We start from the raw sequence: 21857 nt of genomic DNA, 5'->3' as shown, positions 1-21857 counted from the left end.
GAATCTGCAAATAACATGCTTCTAAAGCTAAAAACAGCACTATAATCATATGCAGAATGCTATATACTCTTTCAGTCTCGGTTCAAACAAGTTCAGTATGCGTTCAGATGTTTCAGGCTTGTGAAAAAAATCAGGCTTCTCTGGGAGGGTTCAGTATTTCAGTGGCAGCAACCATAAACCTTTACAGGAGGAAAAGCAGCTCCCTTGTGTTATTGTAACCTGTACTAACAGCAAAGCCCTTCAACAAACATGAGATTAAAAACCAGGTTACTGAGATGGAATTCAGTTCACATCCTCATTTGCCAATTCAAAGCTAGAAGTCTTTGCTTAGCTGTTAGCTGAGGCGAGGATTGGCTTTGTTTTCCTTCCTGGTCTGACATCACTTCTGCATCTTCTATTCCCTTCCAAAATGAGCTGTAGTAATTTGCACTCGTTATATGTGGTGTAATGTTTAGAACCTAAATAATTCTTCCTGCTCTTCTCAGAAATGCTGAGACAGTCTGAAGTCCAGGGGCAGCTTCAGGCCCCATCCAGGCCTCCATTTGTGCTGCTCTCAAATTTCCCACATCAGCACATCTGGAAATGTGAGAGTGCCCTTTTGTGTGCATGCAGAACTTATATATTTTTTTTCTACTCTCGCTTTTCATTCTGAGTACACTCTGCTGCTAAACCTTACTCAGAAGCAATCTGTTGATACTGCATTAAAACTGCTTTATCTATTGGTCTGATGCTTCATACATAAATTACATATATGATATAATCAGAATTTTGCTTTTGCTCTTTGCAGGAGTGAAAGAGCTCGCTGGATTACAGCACTTGGACAAGACAGAGTCGGGCAGAACACAGACAGAACCAGTGAGTCACAGCTGCCAGCAGCACTGGGTGCTGGTGTGGGACTGGAAATGCACTGCCCCTTCGTGGCACCTCGAGTAAATGTAGGCTCTGCAACCCCTGCATTTCTGGGCTCTGTTACTGCAGTACTCATGGAGTTGCTGTGTCTTCTTTTTCCTGTTCTTTGCACTGCTTTGAGGAGTTCTGTTTTGCACTGTGATTGGTTGGCACTCATTAACATTGGTTTGGTGAGCTGTTCCAATCTGTTAACCAAAGATCAAAGCCCCTTCCTGTGTGTTTCATCAGGGCATGGTGGGATGGCACTGTGTGTGATGGGAAGCCACTTGCTGCTGCCTTTGGTTTTTTTCTGGGGGGGAGATTTTCTTTGGGGGGGGTGGGGTGGGGTTGGGAGCATATTCTGAAAGTGAAGGCTGTACGTATATTGGTTGAAGTTTTGTTACAGAGCTGTGTAACAGCTTATTTTCCTTTCAGCTTTGACACAGGTAGAGATCATCAGAACGTACACAGCGAAGCAGTCAGACGAGCTGTCCCTTCAGGTTGCTGATGTTGTTTTGGTTTACCAGAAAGTAAATGACGGTGAGTCCTTTGTGGGTAGGAACCCCCTGGCAGTGCTGTGCAGGAGAGTTTGTTTCCTCGTTGGCTTCCAAGAAAAACTCGAGTGTTTTGGTTCAGGTTTCCAAAGGAAACCTCTGTTTAAGGAGCAGTTGTTACGAGCAGCTCCTCACCTGTCACAGCCTACGTGCACAAACAGTGGGGGACGGTCTGGGTTGGGTGGTTTTGACACGTGAAATATCCACGGACTCAAGATTGAATTCTGTTTGAGAACACAGAGCTTGGGCATTCCTTCAGGCACCAGGTTTGCCTCTACACTGCTCTCAGTTGTGAGCAGGCACCTTTAGAAGTACTGGAGGAGGGTTCTCACTCTTTGCTCTCCCTTGCAGGGTGGTACGAAGGGGAACGGCTGCGGGATGGGGAGCGGGGATGGTTTCCCATGGAGTGTGCCAAGGAAATCACGTGTCGTGCCACCATTGACAAGAACATGGAGCGCATGGGACGTCTGCTCGGGCTTGAGACAAACGTGTAGATGGTTCTTGCATCCTCACACTGTGCTGCGGGATTTGCACTAAACTGCTGTCAGCGGGGGCACAGCTGCATGCACTGCAGCTCCTGCATGGAGGGCGTGAGGCACAGAGGCACTGAATGCAGTAACAGAGCACTGAGACGCCCAACAGCCCTTTTTGTTTCACGTTTTGAGAGCTCCGAACTGATGCCTGGATGGAACAAGAGCAGTTTCTATGAGAATTAGGTTCCTGGGCAGTGGAGATCAGCCATGCTTTATGTCTGCTTTGTTCCAGTTTTCCCTGGGTGCTGCGTTAGAGCTTCAGATGAAGTGAGTGCCTGGATGGGGCTGCAGTAAACGTCAAGTACTTATTCACAATTTAGGGCTTTTTTTTTTTCTTCCTTCTTCTGAGGAAATGGATTTTCCTTCTGCGGAGTGTGCCTGTAAAGCTTGATGAACTACATTTTTGTCCATCAGCTTTAGCTTCACGTTGAATCCACAGGTAAAACCAACGGGGCTGTAATAAGATGGAAAAAACCTCCACATTTTTATGGAGCAGCTGATAACAGAGCAGGCTTCAGCGTGTTAAATAAGACTGAGAAAAAAAATGTGTTTTCCATGAGCTGTAATGTGCTGGTTTGGGAATAACTTTGTTTTTAGATGTGTACCTCTGCAGCAACGGAGGAACTGTTGGGAAGATGTGGGCAGAAGTGCTTCCCCTGACAGCTGGCTGTGGCTTCACCTTAATTTATAAGTGGACTGATGAAATGGCATTGATATACACTGTACATTGAGCAGAGTCTTATTTAACATAGTAGAAATACGGCTAATATTTTAACAAAGGATTTATTGTACACAGGCAGATGTTTTAACACAACTGAATGTATAAATCCAGGCATTAATTTTATGCAGATTTTTAATGCACTGTATATATTTTTCATACCTTGTTTTTCCAGAAGTGCTGTAATGTTTTTTTAAAGCATTTTTCTTATTCTCAGATACAGTTCTTAAAGAATTAAAGACTTCTACAATTTTATAGGACAACAATCAATAAATTCCTTTAAAATCTTTACTAAAACACAGCCTCAGTTTCTCATCAGGGAGCACTGAACTGCACAGCATGAACACTGTTCTGGTTGTGGAAGTTCACGTGTGTGGGAGCTGAATGTTGGCTCTGCAGAGTAACCAGCACTGTCCTGTGTGTAAATGGAGCAGCGAGCAGCACAGCTCTGGGAGAACACCTCAGCTCTGAGCAAGGGAAGAGGCCACAGAGCTCTGCAGGAATGCGGGCACTTGGCTGAAGGAACCACAGCACCCAAGGATGGAGGGAAGCACCCACCCACCACTGCCCTGTGAGGTGAAGCCTGCTCCTCCAGCACTGCCTTTGAGGCTGAAGAGAAGGACTGAAAAGGTTCATAGCACAGAGCAGGCACAGGGAGGTGGGAAGGGCTCCTGTTGTGCTAACAGTGGCTGCAGACAGTTTTCTATCACGTAACAGCTCTTAGTATCCAAAGGACAACGTGTCAACTATAACCACACCTCCAGCCGTGAGCCAGGCAGCAGCAGAGCCCAGGAGCCCGCTCCCTTGGATGAGCTGCAGCAGCTTCTGCAGCACAGCTCCCACCCAGAGCCGTGCCACTGCTGCTGGGAAAGGCACCCAGAGCAATGCCCACCCCAGGGTGGGCTGTGCCGGGGGCTGCAGTGACTGCATCCCCACCTGCCTGCAGCCCTGGGCTCTGCTCGAATGCAGCCCCTACATTCAGAAGCCACTTTTGGGTCTCCAAAAGTCCCGCACAGCTCTGAGAGATGCGGTGGGTGGACACACGACAGCACCACACACCCACCCCCCCACCCCAGCTCCACCCTCCCACCCGGGACCGCCCCACGCACTGTGCCCACCCCCCGGAACGAGCGCAGAGCGGCGGAGCAGCCGACACCGCGTCGGGGGATCTCCTTTAATGTGACACCGTATGCATACACCGATTAAAGAAAAAAAACAGCACAATTAACCGCGTGTTCCACCGACACTGGGAAATAAACCGCCCCCCAGGAGGGAAAGGGCCGCGTTCCCACCCCCCCCTCCCCCAGCAGTGGGCTCGGCACCGCACCCACAGCTGAGCATGGAGCAGAGCAGCAGCCAGAGTCAGAACTGCAGCGCGACAGGACGTGGAGGAGGGACGAAAGCAAACATACATACACCCCCTAACACTGCTAACGGTGCTGCCGTGTTGGTTAAAAAGCGACACAGAAGACATGCAGACACACACACGGCCAAGGCTGCTGCCCCTCAGCCCCAGCAGCCTTCCCTCTAGCTCAATAACTGCTACCAAAACAGAGCAAAACCACAAAACAAAACAGGGGAGGATGGTTTAACCAGTACAGATGAAAGGTGTCAACTGTAGCGCTCGCCCTGGAAGCGTGGGGCATAGTTCCTGGCACCTTCGTTCTCCTGGGTGGTGATTAAGTCTATAATAGCTGTCAGCACTGCTGTGTCCCTGGATTTAGTGTCGTTCCAGTCCACGGGGTGGGGGTTTTCTATTTTCTCCTGGAGAAGATCATCAAGCTCTTGTCTTAAGTTCTGCAGACAGAAAGTTTGTGGGGAGGAGAGAGAGAGGGGCCGTTAGGAAGCAGCCAGTGTTACCACTGTGAGCTCACACCCATTCATTTCCACAGTGTTACCTTTAGGATCAGAAAGCAGCTTTCCAAAAACCAGCAGTTTTGCCTTTCATGACCCGACCAATGCTGGCTCACTGACTCACTAACTGACCCAGGTCGAAAAGTATTCAAGTTAAAAATCAGAGGCAATTCCTAGGATCTAAGATACAGCTCCATGCAGCTCCTCTTCCCCCTGTAAAGCATCAGTGACAGCTGAGGAGCCCCATCCCCTGGTTCCCATTATTCCATGGGCACTCCAGAGCTTCTGCTACAGAAGATTACAGGAACTACACTCTTCAAACCTCTTCTTCTAATACATGCTTATAAACCCCTCCAATCTGCCCTACCCCTCTCTCTGAAACCTCTACAGCTTTTCAGCATCCCCTGAACTCTGCAGCAGAAGCTGCACAGCTGGACACCTTCCTTCCACCACTGCAACTGCAGCACAAACCCCATTCCCATCAGCACCACTGTTACACTCAGAGCTCACAAACACCAATTCTGAGTGTCTGCTCCTCAGGTCAAACAAAACAGAGCTCAGCACTGCTCATCCTGCCCAGTTCACCACGTGAACACTATTTCCACCACCACTTTTAAGTCTGCATTCATACACTTACCTGTGGAAGATAAACTGTTCATATGTGTACCTAAAATATTTCTTGGGAATGCACGAAAAATATGGATTTGTTATACCCCCATAGTGATGTGTAAGTAGATACACAGTACCACCAAAGAAAGACTGTAAGAACAGCTACTGCTATACTGAGACATGCACATGGTTGTGAAGCACAGTCACCTTAACTAAGTGTGCTATTCTTGCTGGAGACTGGAAAACTATCCATTCATCCACAGCAATGGTGTCCTGATCCTTATCCTTCTGAATGGATATATCTCCTCCAAAGAACAGCAGGCAGTATGGGGACACCTCTGTGCAGTCATATAAGTATATCTGCAAGAAGAAAGTTCTCTAGTCACTCTCCAAAGCATCTGAACTGACATCACAAACCATCACAGAACTCAAAGCACAACTCCAGATCATCTTTTTAGTCACCCGTTGCAAAACAAATGTGAAGCATCTCAGACGGAAAAGTTACACAAAGAACACAGCAGCAGTCATTCACACAAAGGAGAGGATCAAACTCCTTGTCCTGCTGGCAATCAAACAGGAAGAACATTCGCAACAAATTTGGGTTCTTAGCATATTTACAAGTGTTGTATTGGTTGGAAATAGAAAATAACTTTTATTTTTAGCCAGAAGTAAGCCTCTAACAGCAGCGAGTGCATTAGTTACTTATGCAGCAAGCCCACCAGTATCACTGAGAACAGACTCTGAGGGCATGTAAAATACATGACCCCAAAGAGGAAGGCTTCCAACAAAGCTGCTGCACACCTGGGCCTCAGTAAGAGGCACTGCTCACACACCCTGCACCGCAACCAAATCTTATTAAAGAATCAAATTACACCACCATAAACCACGTACACTGCTAGTCCTCATCTTCAAGTGGTACACAAGCCAGTTATAATGGAACTCTGTTTCTTCCACATTAACTGATTTAGGATGAATATTAACTGTTCCATCTGTCTTGGTGCAAACTTTCACCCTTAAAAAAAAAAAACAGAGAAAAACCACTTATTTTTGTTTTCCTTTTAATTCCAGGCATAGCAATTGCTCTCAAGTTTTCTGTTTCTACATTACTCACTCAGAAAGTCACACTGACAAACATTCAACCCTTCACTCTGTCTTAAATGACATTCATTAGAATGTAGATATCCCTCTCCCTAAGCACTATTATTAGGAGTAAGGGCATGACAACCCTATGCCCAGATCTGTTGCCCTCAGATGAGGTGACCCACACCCACAGATGATCTGTACAGAGATTCATTCATGCATTTTCGCCCTTGCTCTGCTTTGCCCACCTCCTTGATTTACAAAACACCTCTAACACAAACCAAGACCACACCAAATCCTTACATTTTCCTCTTTTTGCTAAAGCTTGGCCGGATCTTGGCAACTTTTGGATACAAGCCAGCACAGATGACAGCTTTGAGCAACTTCTCATTATCTGCAGAGACAGCAAAGTAAGCAACACAGTTCTGCACACTGAATCTGACTGACCAAAGCTGATCCACTTCCTTCATTATTTACCTGAGTTGGTATTAGACTTGGGATCCTTGGGGTCTCTGCTGTTCACAAACCCAGCTGCAAGCAGATGCTCAGCAAATTGTCCTTTCATGTTATGCAGCATCTAGGAAACAACAACTGTCCCAGAACGATGCTGTGCAAAAAGGCTCTTCCCATTCCCCACCAACACGTCCCTCTTTTTTTCCCCTGAACAGCCAGGATGTTACCTGGAGAGTATTTGAAGACAGGAAATATTCCCAGCAGTAGTCTTTCTCAGTTCGGAATCCACGACGGCGAGTCTCTTCCCAGCCCTAGAAATTCACACCACAGTTCAAAGGGATCTTTGAAGAGAGCACACACTAACAACAATTAAATGAATAAAGACAGAGCGAAAAACTGGAAGTCAACAAAAAATAGTTAGTTCTTTTTTCTCTATCAGAGAGAAAGCAGACCTTTTCAACTCGTATTATATTATCCACACACAGATACACGCAGATTTTTAAATGTGAATTGAAATCTAGTTGTATTTGGCAGACATTTGTTTGTTGATATTAGCAACTGTTTTTCCACACCATTTATTTAGCCATCTTCTCGCCCAGGGCCACATAACCAAAGTCTCTTCACTTCTGAAGTCAGCTCCAGCCTACTTCAGAGGACAAGGAGCACTGACTCAGCAACTCCTGAAGGGCTGCTAGAGACTGCTGAGTTCATCACTGCTAAAACTCATGTTTAGAAAGCAGCAAGATAACGGTAAACTTATTTTTCAAACAGCATTTCCACAAGAAATTTAGTCACTGAGTTGGAAAACAATACTAGAAGGGTGAAAATTCATTTGGATATTTCTGTAGAAATCAAGGAATACTTGGAAGCATACACTGATCAGATTTGTCCTTAGAATAAAGGATAAAACCCAAATAAAAGTCTCTGAAGGAGAAACATGAGAACACCTTACCGTGAAAGCATTCACCACTGTCAGATGATCACTTTTAGTATTCTTCGACAGCTCCTTTCTTCTTGCATCTGCCACTTTTTCTTTGCCCTAAAAGCAATTTGGATTTAGAAAATACTCATGCCTAACAGGCCATTCTTCCTTCCAGTCCTCTTTTCCAACTTCACATATATAAAGCAATTCTTCATATGCAGCATGCACAAAAAGCAACGTTGCTTCCAATATTCTGCAGGCAAAAACATACAGTACACCACAGTATGCGTAGGCAATCAGCACTACTAAAAATGCAACCATCTAAAAGATTAAAGTGCTTTTTAACTTCAGCATCTCAGCAGTATCCGAACATTCTTTTGAGATTCTCACAATCTTATTTGTAACTCTTGTTCTAGAAACATTACCAGAGGAATGACAAAAGGGTCCTTGAAGCTAAGGCTTGCTGCAATCGTAAGTACTGGATCCAAGCAGCAGAACAGAGCTCCAAAGAGGATCATTTTTCCAATATGTGGTTCAACTGGTAATCGTGCCAAATGAACACCTAGCGGAGTCAGTTCCTCTTGTCTGTCCAAAGCATTCTGTCAGAAGAAAAAAAACCAAAACGTTAATGATATTTGAAGCTGAAGGATTTCCTCGAAACAATCCCTGGGAAATGTAGAAAACAAAGGGGAGCCCAATACTTGGAAAAGGCAGCTAGAGTTAATAAGGGGGTAGAGGGAGGAAAACATTCAAGAGATACAATAAAAGAGCAACCACCTTTAACAACCACTTTTTGTGCTTCAGGTGGTTTACTGGGCTCAGTGTCCTGTACAAAAAGTATGAAGATCAATTAACAGCTCAGAGTCTTGCTATTCTTTAGGTCAAGCATTTTTTATAGACCCATATCTTTCCATCAATATCACTTCTGCTTTTATTTTCCTTTACTCTTTGCCACCGCACAGCCTTGACAGGGCCAGAAGTCAGTAGCATGGATGTGTCATTGATCTCTCCATCATCCAAAAGCACACTGACATATGAGACCTTTCTTCTCTTTGCCCACAGAAAATCCATCTCCAGCTCTCCACTGAACAGGCTGGGCCAGGAGCAGACATGAGGAAGGTGTTATAGAACCACTCAGATAAGTATCTGCAGTAAATCCAAACAAAAGTTGCACCATGTGTTCTCAGCAATTCAGAAACCACTTAATTCTGGAAGTTAATGGGCTGCATAAAGTGAACTTGCCCTCTCTGTGCAGTCAAGATGTCAGCCTGAAGATATAAAGGGTCCCCATAATACAGTGTTCAAATGTCTAGACTCGTGCAGTTAAAATGATCTTTCATAGCAAACACCACAAGTAACAACTTGAGTATAAACAGTTTTCCTTGCATGCATGAAACAGCATTTTAATTAATACTTTACCAGCTCCATCAGATGATTAATGGCCAGCATTACAGCATCACGAGATGGAGGATCCATCAGCTTACTCAGAAAATAAGCAATTCCACCAAGCTTTAGAATCTGGAAGAAAGCAAACAAACACCAAGTGTGCAGCAACTGCAGAAAGCTGGCACCGACCTAAAATTAGTAAGCAGTGACCACACTAATCACAAAAGGTGTTGAATAATTCAGTTTGAAATTAGCATTTTGATAATTAATGAGGACAAAAACAGAAATGTATTAATTGAAAATTCCATCATGTCTATACTGCTTCATTCAGAACGTACACACGTGTTATTCCTTATATGTGCACTGGAATTCAGTATAAACTTGTAAAAATGAAACTCTGCTTTAAAAGAACTTTACCCCAAAGTGCTTTTAAGAGATCACGTCTCTACTCGTTGGCATTTTCACAGATGCACCTCTGATTAAGGGTTTGTTTTTAAAAGAACAGTTGAAATCTGCATTTTGCATGTATCCTCAGCAATCACTTCATGGCTTCTGTAGCATTTTGCAAAAGTTGCTCCAGTTATCAGCTAAATACAGTGTACTTCTAGAGCAACTGAGACTCAAGGACCACTCAAAGCTCAGAGCTGCAATAACTGAACCCTTCAACCTCTTACTCCAACAGAAAAGAGAACATCCAACGATGCACAGCCTACCTTGATTTGTAAGCAGAGCTCTTCCAAAGGAGTCCTCAAGATCTCTGGTAACTGATAATCATCCAGCAGGCTGGCACGCAGCCCGTTGTACAGATGGTAACAGTGGCCTGGTTGCACTCTGGAATATATTTAAGGAAATAAATGCATGGGTTTTTCTATGACACTGGAACACTACGACTGTGTTTACTTATAAGCAGTTTTCCAAAACATTTTGAAAAATCAGAATGGAATTGTGTTCAGTTGTAACAGCCACTGCAGCTTTCAGCCACGCAGCCCCATCAAGAGGAAAGCAAAGGCACACAAATATAGATCTCTTAACAACTGCTCAGAAGGAACAACGAGGAGGTCAGAGAAAAACTGTTCATCTGTGAACAAAGATGAACATACTCCACGAGGAATTCTGGGACACAGAGAAGCTTCAAACAGTTTGGTACTCAGCTGAGCAGTATTTATTTGTAGGTAATTTTTTGCTTTAATATATTGTAGCCTCAAAAGTGAAGGCAAATGCTACCAAAGGAAGCAAATAAATAATAAAATACAAAATATATTATTCTATGAGAAGGGAGGAAACTCGTGACTGAAACACAGCAGAAGTTACATCAGCTTGCTAAGAAAACAATGAAATTACTCTTTCCATAACAGTGAGAGTTGTGCTACTGCCTGCTCCTGAAGTCAGGGACAACCAAGCAGGCCTTGGAGCACGTGTGTGCTGGAGGTATGAATGAAACCTAACATCACCTTGTTTCCTAAGTAGCCTCATCCTTACCTTCCTGCTCGGCCTTTCCTCTGCTTGGCATTAGCTTTACTGACCCACTCTGCAGCCATTGTGCTGATGTTGTTCTGTGTATCAAAGTGAGTTTCCTTGATTTTGCCACCATCTATAACGAACACCACGTCATCTATTGTAATGCTGTTTAAAAATAAAGAGAACATATATAACTGTCCATCTTCGCAAGCTTCACCTACAATTTTAAGAGTTTAGCCTTCATTTGTCCCCTCCCAAACCACAAGTAGAAAATAAAAATGCTGGTATTGAGCATGTCATTACTAAGTACATTACTAAGCAGTCCAAATGCAAGCTTGATATATTCTGACACGTCTGGCAGGCGTCACCATGTGCAGTTTTGAAGCCTGCAGAGGACAGCCAGCTCCCATACACAACAACTGCAGGTCATACCATCATCCACACACTGACTTTTCTTAAGAAATTCTCAGAGGAAAATTCCAGTTTAGTCTTTGATTCAATAAATGAATGATACCAATCTTTAAAACATACTTTGTGAAATGTTAAGCAGGGTTACACTTTTATCTATTGTACCAAAATGATGGGTATTTTTGTCTGTGCAACTATTTACCTGGTCTCTGCAATGTTGGTAGCAATCACAATTTTCCTTACTCCTGGGGGGGTCTTCTTAAACACCTGTAATTATCCATGGCCCATTTACATGTTTGCAAAACCAAAGATGCGCACAATTATTTTATTTTTGGTTTGAAATGTTACTTCATTGTGTAGGAGAAGAAAAGCATACCTGAGTCTGGTTCACAGTAGGCATCAACGAATGCAAAGGGATGATAATGAACCTATCTGAAAATGAAAGGAGGAAAAGATGGGGTGCAAATGCAGAAAATTTATTTAATTATACAGGGAAAAAAAATCAAGAATGCAGAATAGAGAAATTATGCTGCAAATGAATGACTGCATCTATTTCTTATTCTGAATAAGCAGATGTATGCATCTGCTTTTTGTCAGCAGCATCCAATACATCAGTGCTAAATGCAGGAGATAAATCCTAACAGAGATGTAAATGCAATAAATTAAGCACCAGCTATAATGAAAAGTGGGGCTGGGAGGGAAGGAGAAATAGAACCTTTCTGCAGGGGTGACAACTGTGTTTTTAACTCCACATACTATTCCTACAATTTATCTTTGTCTTTTACCGTAACTACCACCACAACAACTATTCATCACTGCATATTTAAATTAAGGGGCCACGGCACTCTGAAATGCATTCTCTTTTTAAAACACAAAAAGCCAGGAGCTACCTAAACATTTATCTGTGATAATCAAATCATTCTGTTGTTCTACTGAAGTAGCTTGCGTTAACCTTTAAAAACAAAACACAATTATGTAACATGAACCTCTTTTTCATTTTACCTGACTTAAACATGACTTGTGACATCAAGAGATCATGCAAAGTGCTAATGTTGTCCCATCCTGGAAGAAACACTAGAATTGCACCATCCTATAAGTAAATGAGAAAAGGAATGGGAGAAGGAACACGTTAGAATCCATTATGTGCTGTGCAAAAAAATCAAAGCAGCTACCTGCCCACTGATGAATGCATTTTGGCTAAATGATACCCGAAACTTCCAAATTTAGAGCAATGCTTACAGGTTTATTTTCTACAGAAGAATGCACTACACACTACCTAAGCCTAAGAAATCCAAATTTCATTTTAGACACTTTTTTCCCTGTAGTGTTTTAAATGCTGCCATATAAACATTTGAATTTGAGCTGTAATTAAACACCGAAAAAACTAATGTTTGATTTTTCAAGGAAGAACAAAATAACTCATCCTTATTATCCACAGCTTCAATGTTCTATCATTTGAAATTCCAAATGATTTGACATTTTTCATGACCAAAATTATTTTCAAGAACTCAGCTCTTCCATGGATGTTTTTGAACAGAGAAACAAATACACAACTTCAGGTTTTGACAGAGTGTATGTTACCTAAGATGACAGAAGTTACTCTCACTTCAAGTTTGCCACTGCTTCAAGCACAGAAGCCTTCTGATAGTAACATACCTAGCAGTACTACTGGAAAATCCTTTTTACTGAGAGTCTAGTTAGGATTTGCAGCCTCAGAATCTGATGTCTTTATATTTCAACGCCCGCCTTCTCTAACACAAACAACAGAGAGGAATTGGAATAAATATTGTAATTAGGTACTTAAAGATACCATACTGCTTTAAAAAAAATGAAATCCAAACTACACCTTTATATATATATGCAATAGATGAGAAGAACAAAGCTGGTAGCTATTTATTAGCAGCCACTGGCCACAGTACAGTCATAAAATATGATGCTATGAAACAGAAACGTACCTCCTCTTCCAAAACAATGTGTCTGATAAGTGCTGCTATTAGGTCCAGGTCAACCTTGTCATCATCCATCATTTCCAAGGCATCTATAGTACCTGCTGAATACCTACAGGCAACAAAAGCAAGCATATTGACACAACCTCAGTCAAGCACACGTGCCCATTTTAAGGCTCCAGAATTACTCATCTACACACACTGCAATTGTTCAATTTCTTTTCTCTTTCCTTGGAGGTACAATAATTGAACAGACAACATACTCTTAAAATGCAGTTTAGTACAATTGCTGCCAGTTTAGTATGCTAAGTTACAGAATCCTGTTGTGGCTGAGCTGCCTTTCTCTCCTTCTCATGGATTATCTAGGATCCATGCAGTCTGAGATAACCCTTCGATTTATCCCTCCCACTCAGGACTACAGAAGGCACCTCATCTCTTCCGCCCTTTGTTTTCATGAAATCCAGTACCATTTGCAGTTGTCTCCCAAGACTTGGTTGGGAAAGGGAAGGAGGGAGAACAAACAGGCTAGCAGAGCATGGGATAGAACAGGCAGCACATCAAGCTAGATATATGGAGTGTTACAAACTGCAGAGGTAAAACAAGAAAGGAGGAAAACAGAAATATGCAGATCCCAAAACACATCTGCTTCACTATCTAGTTAACCTGCTTACTTGGATAACCAAAGGGGTCAAATGCTGGCAAGCAAAAAGAATGCCTCATGTGGCAAACCCCTGCCGGGTGCTCGAGAGGCCAAGAACTTTAGCTTGGTTTCAAACCACTTGAGATGAGCACTGAAACATTCTGAGGAAAAGTCTTTTGGACACAAATAAAGAACAGGGCACATTTTGTATTACGTTGATTACAATACTGCAATACTGTGAGATCCATCACAGAAAAAAAGACCGAAAAGTGACAAAGCCAAAAAGAATTAGGGAACCAAGCATGAGAAGCCCAACAGTGTGCTGAAGACTGCAATGGGCAACAACATCAACAGCAAGGGAAGCTGACAGATATAAGTGCTCTTAAAGCTTGCACACACAGAGCAAGATAGATCTCTGTGGCTGACGAGATGACTCCAACAGTCACCAACCAATGGCAATTCCATCATTCCTGCCTTCCACACTATTAAGTATCACATTATTAATGAAAGCACAGGATTAAAATGCAGCACAAATTCAATTCTCAGCTGAGAAAAACCACAAACAGTGCAGAACAGGAATTCAAGAACAACCTGCCCCGCAGCTGCCTTAAATATTCTGGCCATCGCTCCCTGTAGATTTCTTCTTTTTCTTCCTTTTCTGGTCTGCTTATATGTCCTTGCATGAAACCCTTCTTCCACCGTGGCCGTCGGTCTGTGTTTTCTGGAGTATATCTGTAATGTTAAACGACAAATTTAATGACATTGAAACTAAAGTCATTTAATCTAGCTGTGCAATTGTTTCTCCAAACTGTGGCCAATACACAATATTTCAGCTATACCATACAATACAATCCCTGGATATGCTTTTAGTGAAAAAATACATGCACTTTTTAAAATAGGTACCAGGTACCATCCCAGTCAGCATGACAACAGATAAAAATGAACAAACAAAACAAAGACTGGCTTATCAGCCTGAGAATCCCACACCGAAAGAAAAAAGGTTTTTCTTCCTCCTCAAGCCAGTGTTTCCAGATTGCTACACTAAAAGCTACAGAGTGTCTCTAGAAACGTTTTCTGCAACATGACACCTGCTTTCCAGGCAACTTTCCTTAAAACAGCTGGGTTTTTTTGTTTCTTTGTTTTTGATAGGTTATTTATACTGTGATAATATTTGAAAACACACACCAAGCAAAACACCAAAACCAATCAAACCACAAACTATGCTGGTGTCCAGAAAATACACTTACCTCAACTTCTCAATTACATCTTCAAGAAGGTACTCCACCACAGGAAAAGTGAAGCCAGGTATGTGAATCATTGGGCAGTTATCTATGGAGAAGGGTGCAAGTTGTTTTTAAAATGACAATAAAACACTGTACAACTGAAGTCTATAAACACTCCTGACTGTTTTTGCAACACGGTTCCAAGCCATAGGGTTTTTCTGCTGTTTTCCCCCCCTTAGAATTCTCACAGATGCCAAATTCAATTCCAAATAAAGTGACTGAACAGAAAAAGCACAGATAGCAGCACTCTGCTCTCCTGCACGTTCATCTCTTCCCAGCTACAGAACAAACACTGCTGAATGAAGAACCACGGGCTTCATTCTCCTTGCCCACTCATGACTTCTAACATACAGTATACACAAGTTAAATATTTACTATGAGAACACTCTGTGCAGAGTATTCCTGTAATACATCTGAGTAACAAATGAAGAAACATCAGCTCATTCTGATAGAGCTGAGGAAATGAGCATCTCCAGCAGCTGGTGACAGTGTGTGAAAAATGAAATCATTCACTCCTTTGATAAAAAAATGAACCTTATAATTTGAGAACTTGATTACTGACACCTGAATTATTTAAGAGGACATTCAGAGGAAGCATTTCACCTACCAAAATATTCCGAAAACTTCTCCGCATTTAAAGTAGCACTCATCAGTATTACTTTCAGATCCAAACGAATGTTCAGAAGATCTTTTATAATGCTCATTAAAACATCTGATTGAAGATTTCTCTCATGAATTTCATCAAGAACTACATGACTAATGCTGGACAGATGTCTAAAATACAAGAACAACATTCAACATTTGCTTTCTGCACTAACAGAAAACAGAAATTGACAGAAACAGCTCATTAGTCAAATCACTTGATAATTCTATGTTTCTTATTAAATAGGAATACTTACTTATCTGACTGAAGCCACTGAAGGACAATTCCTGTGGTACAGTACAGAATTGAACCCTGTTTCCTTGGTAACCGGCTGGAAGAGATACAGTAAGAGTTCTTCAGTTCTCTTCTTTATTTTACAAAACACTTCAGAAGCTTAAAATCAAAATGCAGACAGTCATTACAGACACTGTGAAGCACACCTCATGCCTGAACTCACAGTCTAGCTGGAGGAACAAGGAACAGGCCAGCACTGCAGCCTTTTTGCTTATGGAGAACAACTACTGTCAGACCTCTGACTTCCCAGTCATCATTGACATCACTGCTACACTGATCTGCTGATCCAAATTCTTGCCGTTATCTGAACTCAACACAGATGACAGCTAGAGGCCAAATACATAGCACTGTGATATTCCTCATTAAACACTGAAGACAAATGTAGGTGAGATTCTATGAACTAGTGCCTCATGCTCAGTCAGGGCAAGGACTGAGCTGCTGTCTCCCACCAGCAGTATTTCCATTGATGTAAGTGAGGTGACATTGATTGCTGGAAATGAATTTTGTTCATATTACTAATGACACTGAATGCAGTAACTTCAGCTCTGTGGCACTAAGGTTCATTAACAAGGGTCTATAGACCAACTCTTATTAACTGTTCACAATAAAACTGCTCATTAGCAAAGTGGAGCAAATATATAACTTACCCCAGAAATGTTACAACATTTCCCTGCTTCAGCATTTCATTTTTGCGTTGAAATTCATAATTATCCATAGCAGGGCCTTTTAGAATAACTTAATAAGGCACAGCTTGGTACTAGCCATTGCTACATGGCTTGACACTCAGAACTGACTTAACAAACCAACCTCAAATCACTCATTTACACGCAATAGAGAATGCAATAACCACACTTGTTCATTTTCAACTCATTACTCCCTATACCAGCTTTTCAGAGGAATTCCTTTGGAAGAAAGTAGGAGAGTATAAACACGCGGTTACAGAAAGAACTACCTCTCTGTCATTTTTTGTTTTAATAACAACAGATACCACTTCACAAGGAATAAAAATTGCCAAGAGAGCCTCTTCTACCTCTGCAGACGAATCTGGTATCCAGTACTCTTGCCATTACCACACGCTTCTGCCCTTTCAGCAGCAACTCTCTCAGCCACCTTAAAACAAACAAACACATAATGCATTAAATATATATATATATATATATATATATATACGCACCACAAAGCCCAAAAGCCTGAGCTACAACAACTACTCATCAGTAGGAAACACCTAGAACCAAGATGTAATGCAAACAATAAAAACCTAAAAACCACAGGTATTGTGAAAGCGACTCAAGTGCTTGTTTTCTGTCAGCAACTCAGAAACTGCTTGCAACCCAAGATACATTTTAGAGAATTTAAAATGTCATATTCTTTCTTATTCATGGACTTCTAAGAGGCCCCAGACAACACTACTGTGTCTTCATTCACATTTGCACTGCCCAGGTCTGTTAAAATCACCAATATAAATAACGATCAAATTCAGCGAAGGAGATGCACAGTGCCTGCACTCTAAGTGCCACCAAAACACACGAAAAGACACATCAGTGTGTATTAACAAAGTTGTCATTTGCAATGGAGTCTAGCAAGACTAATGATGAATACACAGGAAGCAATCCCTACTGCCCACCTCCAGCTGAATGCCCATCCTGAGCTTTAAGTTCAGCACGATGACATCTGAAAGTAGATTTGTTTCTTTGAGAGGTGTGCAGTATATCTATCTGGTCATTTGGAGATCCTTCAGATCTGAACTGTAATTAGTCCAGCAGACTGTATGTTCAGCCGATTAACTTACGCTTGCTCCTTATGCCCAGTACAAAATATATTTTCATTCAAACAGAACGAGACAGTAATTTTACCTCAGAAATACAGTGAGAGGTCAGACACTGAAAAAAACCAAACAAGCCACAACAACAGCCCCACCACATTGCACCTACTGAGATAGCACTGATCCTCCTGGGTTGAGTACAAACAATTCTGCACGTGGAGCCCTTCCCTCGCTCGATGTAATCATCCAAGATGAACTGTGTAACCTGTGTTGTCTTTCCACAGCCTGTTTCACCACTTATCACAGTCACTCGGTTGTTGTTTATAAGGTTTACAAGTTCCTGTTTCCAAAAAAAGAGAAAACATTTTTAAGTACTATGATCCACAGAAGTCAGGAGTATTTCAGTAAGCCTCTATTACTGTAAAGTGACCTTAGAAGAAAATTTACACACATTCATTTATATTAATAATGTCTCAATTACCGACAAAGTTGAATAAATCCGTGCACATCATGAAGCAATGAACCTGAAACACATTCTGGAAAGAGCTAAAACTGAAGTCAAAACTCTGGAGGCCTCAGTACCTTTGTAAAAGGTAACATAGCATTCCCACCAGTCCCAGTTACAGTAAATTTACAAAAGAAATCCATCTCCTTCCACATTAAATACACACTTACCTGTCTCATCCCATACGAAGGGAGTTTCTCTCGAAATCTCTGAGAAAAGAGAAAGTAACAGTACACATTTTAAAATACAATTTCAACACTGAATTAATATGGCAGACTCCAGCTACGATTTAGACTAAACTCAGAAACAACAGGACAAACTCCCCAGCTATGGCTGAACAGGGCCACTAGAAACAAACTTAATCCCATGCACATTTTCAATTTTATTACATTCAGTAAAATGTAAAACAGCTCAGTGCACAACGAGGTGCACATGCAGCTAAAGCACCATGGTCCTGCACCATTCTTCCATCTGAGAGATGCTAAAAGCATTCTTCAGGCAGCTCTACATATGGCCATCAGAATAACCTGAACTACATTTTTAAGGGATTTTTAATTCCCTCATAGCCTATTACCCTACTTCCAATACTATAAATAAATGCATGGAGAAAACCTTCAAAGAAGCTAGAACTCCCACTAAACAACACGTACACTTCAATTGTTGGATTTTAAGTAACCAGAAATCATCACTGACTGTCTGTTTTTTCAGCCCCTGTCCTACCAACACATCATGGAAAAGTTGATGGACTTATTTTTACTTTTTTATGAAGTAACATCTTGACAACTTCCCAATAAATAAATTACAAGAGTTTACTCTTTCTGGAAGTTTAATTCACACAATAATAGAATCACAAGCTTTCTCCTTAACACATGGGGGAGTACCTGCATTTCAATGTATCGAGGATCAGATTTCTTCTTTCTTAAGTCTTCTTTAAGTTGTTCATCTAATTCTGTATCTTGATCATTTTTTTCAAAGAGGTATTCCACATCCTGATCAAGAAATGTTTTCTCCAGGACTGGCCGCTGCTTTACAGGAGCTTTTTCAGCTTTTTCAGCACTTGGTTTTACTTTTGGAGGCTGTTCTGGAGTATCTCTGAAATGAGTGCGGGAAACAGAAACTTCAAACATTATCCAACATATGTTTGGCCCCTGAGAAAAGCCCATGGAACCACACCAGGCAGATCTGCTTCTGAGATACTACGTCTACAATCTACTTGACCCTAACCCCAAGAGAATGTGGGAAATGAAAATATTTATGCCTGAAAACTACCAGTCAACAAAAATTCTGCAACAGTATCTAAGGCGTAATGTGTTCTTTTCCACTGCAGGAAGCTAACAAGGACACAGAACACCTCCAGGGAGCTGCTGCACAATATGCTGTCAGAACCACTGCCCCCTACCTCCATTATGAGGAAAGGCTGAGAGAGCTGGGGCTGCTCAGCCTCGAGGAAAGAAGACCCAGAGGGGATGTGATCCACAATTATCAATATCTGAGGAGCAGGAGGCAAAGGGACGAGGCCGGACTCTTCTCAGCAGAGAGGAAACGGCCACAAACTGAGGCACAGAAGCTCTGCACCAATGTGTGTGGGAACTTTTTCCCAGTGCAGTGATGGAGCACTGGAGCTGCACACAGAGCTGGTGGATCTCCTTCTCTGGAGACATTCAGGACCCACCTGTACGCCGAGCTGTGCAACCTGGGCTGGGAGCTGCTGTGCAGGAGTTGGACTCGATCTCTGGAGGTCCCTTCCAACCCCTACAATTCTGTGATTCTAACTGCATCTTTCAGCCAGACAGGGACCCACCTGCACTGTATCGGTGTGGAGTGTAACATGTAGCCACCTGTTTCACTGCTATTGCTTAAAGCCCTTTAAGATGAAGTGTTAAGAGTAGACCATATTTCACAGGGACAGCCAACTTTCCAATGCTGCAAAATTTCAGAAAAAGGGAGCTGAATGGCAGCCTTACGGAGGGCCCTGAGCTCTGGAGCTCAGAAGCTCCACCCATCCGCTGTCCTAACCCTGGAAGTCAATGGCAGGGCTTCATGATCCCAAGAAGAAACCTAATCCTCCAAACTTAGGATTAATCTGGAGGAGAACTTCACAACAATTGCTGCCAACCCTCTGAGAACGGCTGAGCACGTGGCAAAAATCCCACCGACCTCAACCCCCCCACCCATGACCCTCAGTGACCTCTCCATCCCCCAGGCAGCCCGTGCCAGAGCCCGATTGCTCCTTTCTGACCAGGAAGCTTTCCAAACACCCAGCGTGTTTGAGGACATCGCTGGAAGCCTTCCAGCACACCTCCCGCCGGCCCACGCAACGCTTATTCGAAGTCAGGGCACACACGCTTACCCCTCCTCATCCCCGGACCACCAGGACATGGCCTCCTGCTCCTTCTCGGCCCGGGGCTGCACGGCGCTCAGCAGCTGCACGATCTGCTCCTCCCTCCGCTCGTCCATCCGCACCACGGCCCTCTGCGAGAAACGCGCCCGCGTGAGCGCGCACCGACCCCGCGCGGCCCAGCGCCAACGCCTCAACGCCACCGCCGGGCCCGGGCCCGAGCGGCGCAGAGCGGAACGCGCGGCCCTCCCACCTGCTGCCGGTCCGTCTCCTTGCTCTTCTGGCCCTGTTTCCGCGCGTACCACAGCCCGATCTCGCGGCCCTTAAGGTGGCTGGGGTGGCGGCCTCGCCCTCCGCCGCGACCCCCGTGTCCCCCTCCGCCGGAGGAGGCGGCGGCAGAGGAGCCGCCATCGCTGCCGCGGCCCCGACCCCGACCCCAGTCGCGGCGCTGCTCGTAGCTCATGGCCGCCGGCGCGCAGCGGTTCACAACGGCAGCCGGCGCCGTCCGCCTCCTCCTCCGCCTCACTTCCGGCCGCCGCCGCCTCACTTCCGGCCGCCGCCGCTTCACTTCCGGCCGCCGCAGGCCCCGCTCCCCCCTTCTTCCCCCCCTCCCCCATAAAGGTACGCGGGTTCGAGTCCCGGGCCGTGCAGGACGGCGCTCATAGCGGTCCGTGGGACGCGCACCCACGGTGAGTGACGTGGCAGCCTGCCCTCCCTCCTACGGCAGATGGAGCTCCAGGCAGGACGCTAGGGAAGCGCGGCACGCCGCTCTGCCACGCGCGCTCTCCGGGGTGTTCAAAGTTTTCATCTAAATAAAAGTATTCCCAGCAGTTACTCCTTTACCGGTGATCCCCGTTCCTTTTGCTGCCTTCAGTGCCGCTGCAATGCTCCCCCGCCCTCACCTCCCGCCGGCTCTTTGTAACGTCGCTGCTGTCTTCAAAGCTCTGACAGCAGCGAAAATGTGTAGGGTGAAGAGCCAAGCGAAATCACACAGAAGCCGCTGGAAGTCCAAGAAACGCTCCAAGATCCCTCCATGAAAGATGAGCAGCGTACCGACGCAAACGAAACGTGAAGAACAAGTCCTTCCTAAAAGTTCTATGTCCTATGTCATCTCTCCTGAAAGTTATTAAAGAAAAACGGCTTGTGCTAGCAAAATGGTTTTAAAAAAATCTCAGGTTACCTTTAATATGGGAATCAGAGAACTCCGACGGGAAAGCCCTCAAGAATGAAAATACATTATCAGAAAAAAAAAAAAAAAAAAAAAAAAACAAACCCAACCCTGCACCTGTGGTCACAGGAGGTAAATAAAATAAGCTCTCAGATATTCAGCTCTTCCCCTGCTTTATAAGCATAGGCAGGCAGGATGTGCTCGGGCACTGCAGAAAAAACCTCCTGCTGGAATAGGCAGTGATGTTCTTGTATCTCGGGAGTGACTGACAACCTTCAAAGAAGACCCGGGTGACCCAATAACTTCTATGCAGTCTTATTCTACCGCTCACAATGTAAGACGTGGTCTAATGAATATACTTTCATGAAGAGCAAGAACAGAACCACAGGAAGGCTCCTGAGCCTAAATCTGGCAC

The 21857-nt window shown here is 43.6% G+C and overlaps 2 protein-coding genes across 2 annotated transcripts in view; one reads left to right on the top strand and one right to left on the bottom strand.

The window, feature by feature from the left end:
* Positions 1–2171, top strand: part of ARHGEF26 (Rho guanine nucleotide exchange factor 26) — a 31200-nt gene extending 29029 nt beyond the window's left edge. Inside the window, exons 12-14 of the mRNA XM_065748265.1 lie at positions 788–855; positions 1324–1428; positions 1794–2171. Coding sequence (XP_065604337.1) covers positions 788–855; positions 1324–1428; positions 1794–1936 — 316 coding nt within the window. The 3' untranslated portion in view covers positions 1937–2171. The remainder of the gene's footprint in view (positions 1–787; positions 856–1323; positions 1429–1793) is intronic.
* Positions 2172–4262: 2091 nt separating this feature from the next.
* DHX36 (DEAH-box helicase 36) lies at positions 4263–20800 on the bottom strand. Its single transcript, XM_065748264.1, has 25 exons — positions 20528–20800; positions 20287–20408; positions 18818–19028; positions 18107–18145; positions 17601–17771; positions 16700–16779; positions 15632–15706; positions 15340–15506; positions 14697–14778; positions 14041–14181; positions 12819–12921; positions 11866–11953; positions 11240–11295; positions 11066–11130; positions 10477–10620; positions 9711–9828; positions 9031–9129; positions 8037–8210; positions 7642–7728; positions 6917–7000; positions 6714–6813; positions 6540–6630; positions 6048–6168; positions 5364–5516; positions 4263–4490 (listed from the first exon to the last, which is right to left on the bottom strand). Exons 1-25 carry the CDS (start codon positions 20735–20737, stop codon positions 4305–4307), a joined length of 2967 nt encoding a protein of 988 aa, XP_065604336.1. The 5' UTR covers positions 20738–20800; the 3' UTR covers positions 4263–4304.
* Positions 20801–21857: the final 1057 nt, after the last annotated feature.

This window comes from Cyrtonyx montezumae, unplaced genomic scaffold, assembly GCF_038088225.1.
Source record: "Cyrtonyx montezumae isolate F1298 unplaced genomic scaffold, pur_monq_1.0 scaffold_5, whole genome shotgun sequence".
NCBI lineage: Eukaryota > Metazoa > Chordata > Aves > Galliformes > Odontophoridae > Cyrtonyx > Cyrtonyx montezumae.
This window is presented reverse-complemented; position numbering and strand designations above follow the sequence as displayed.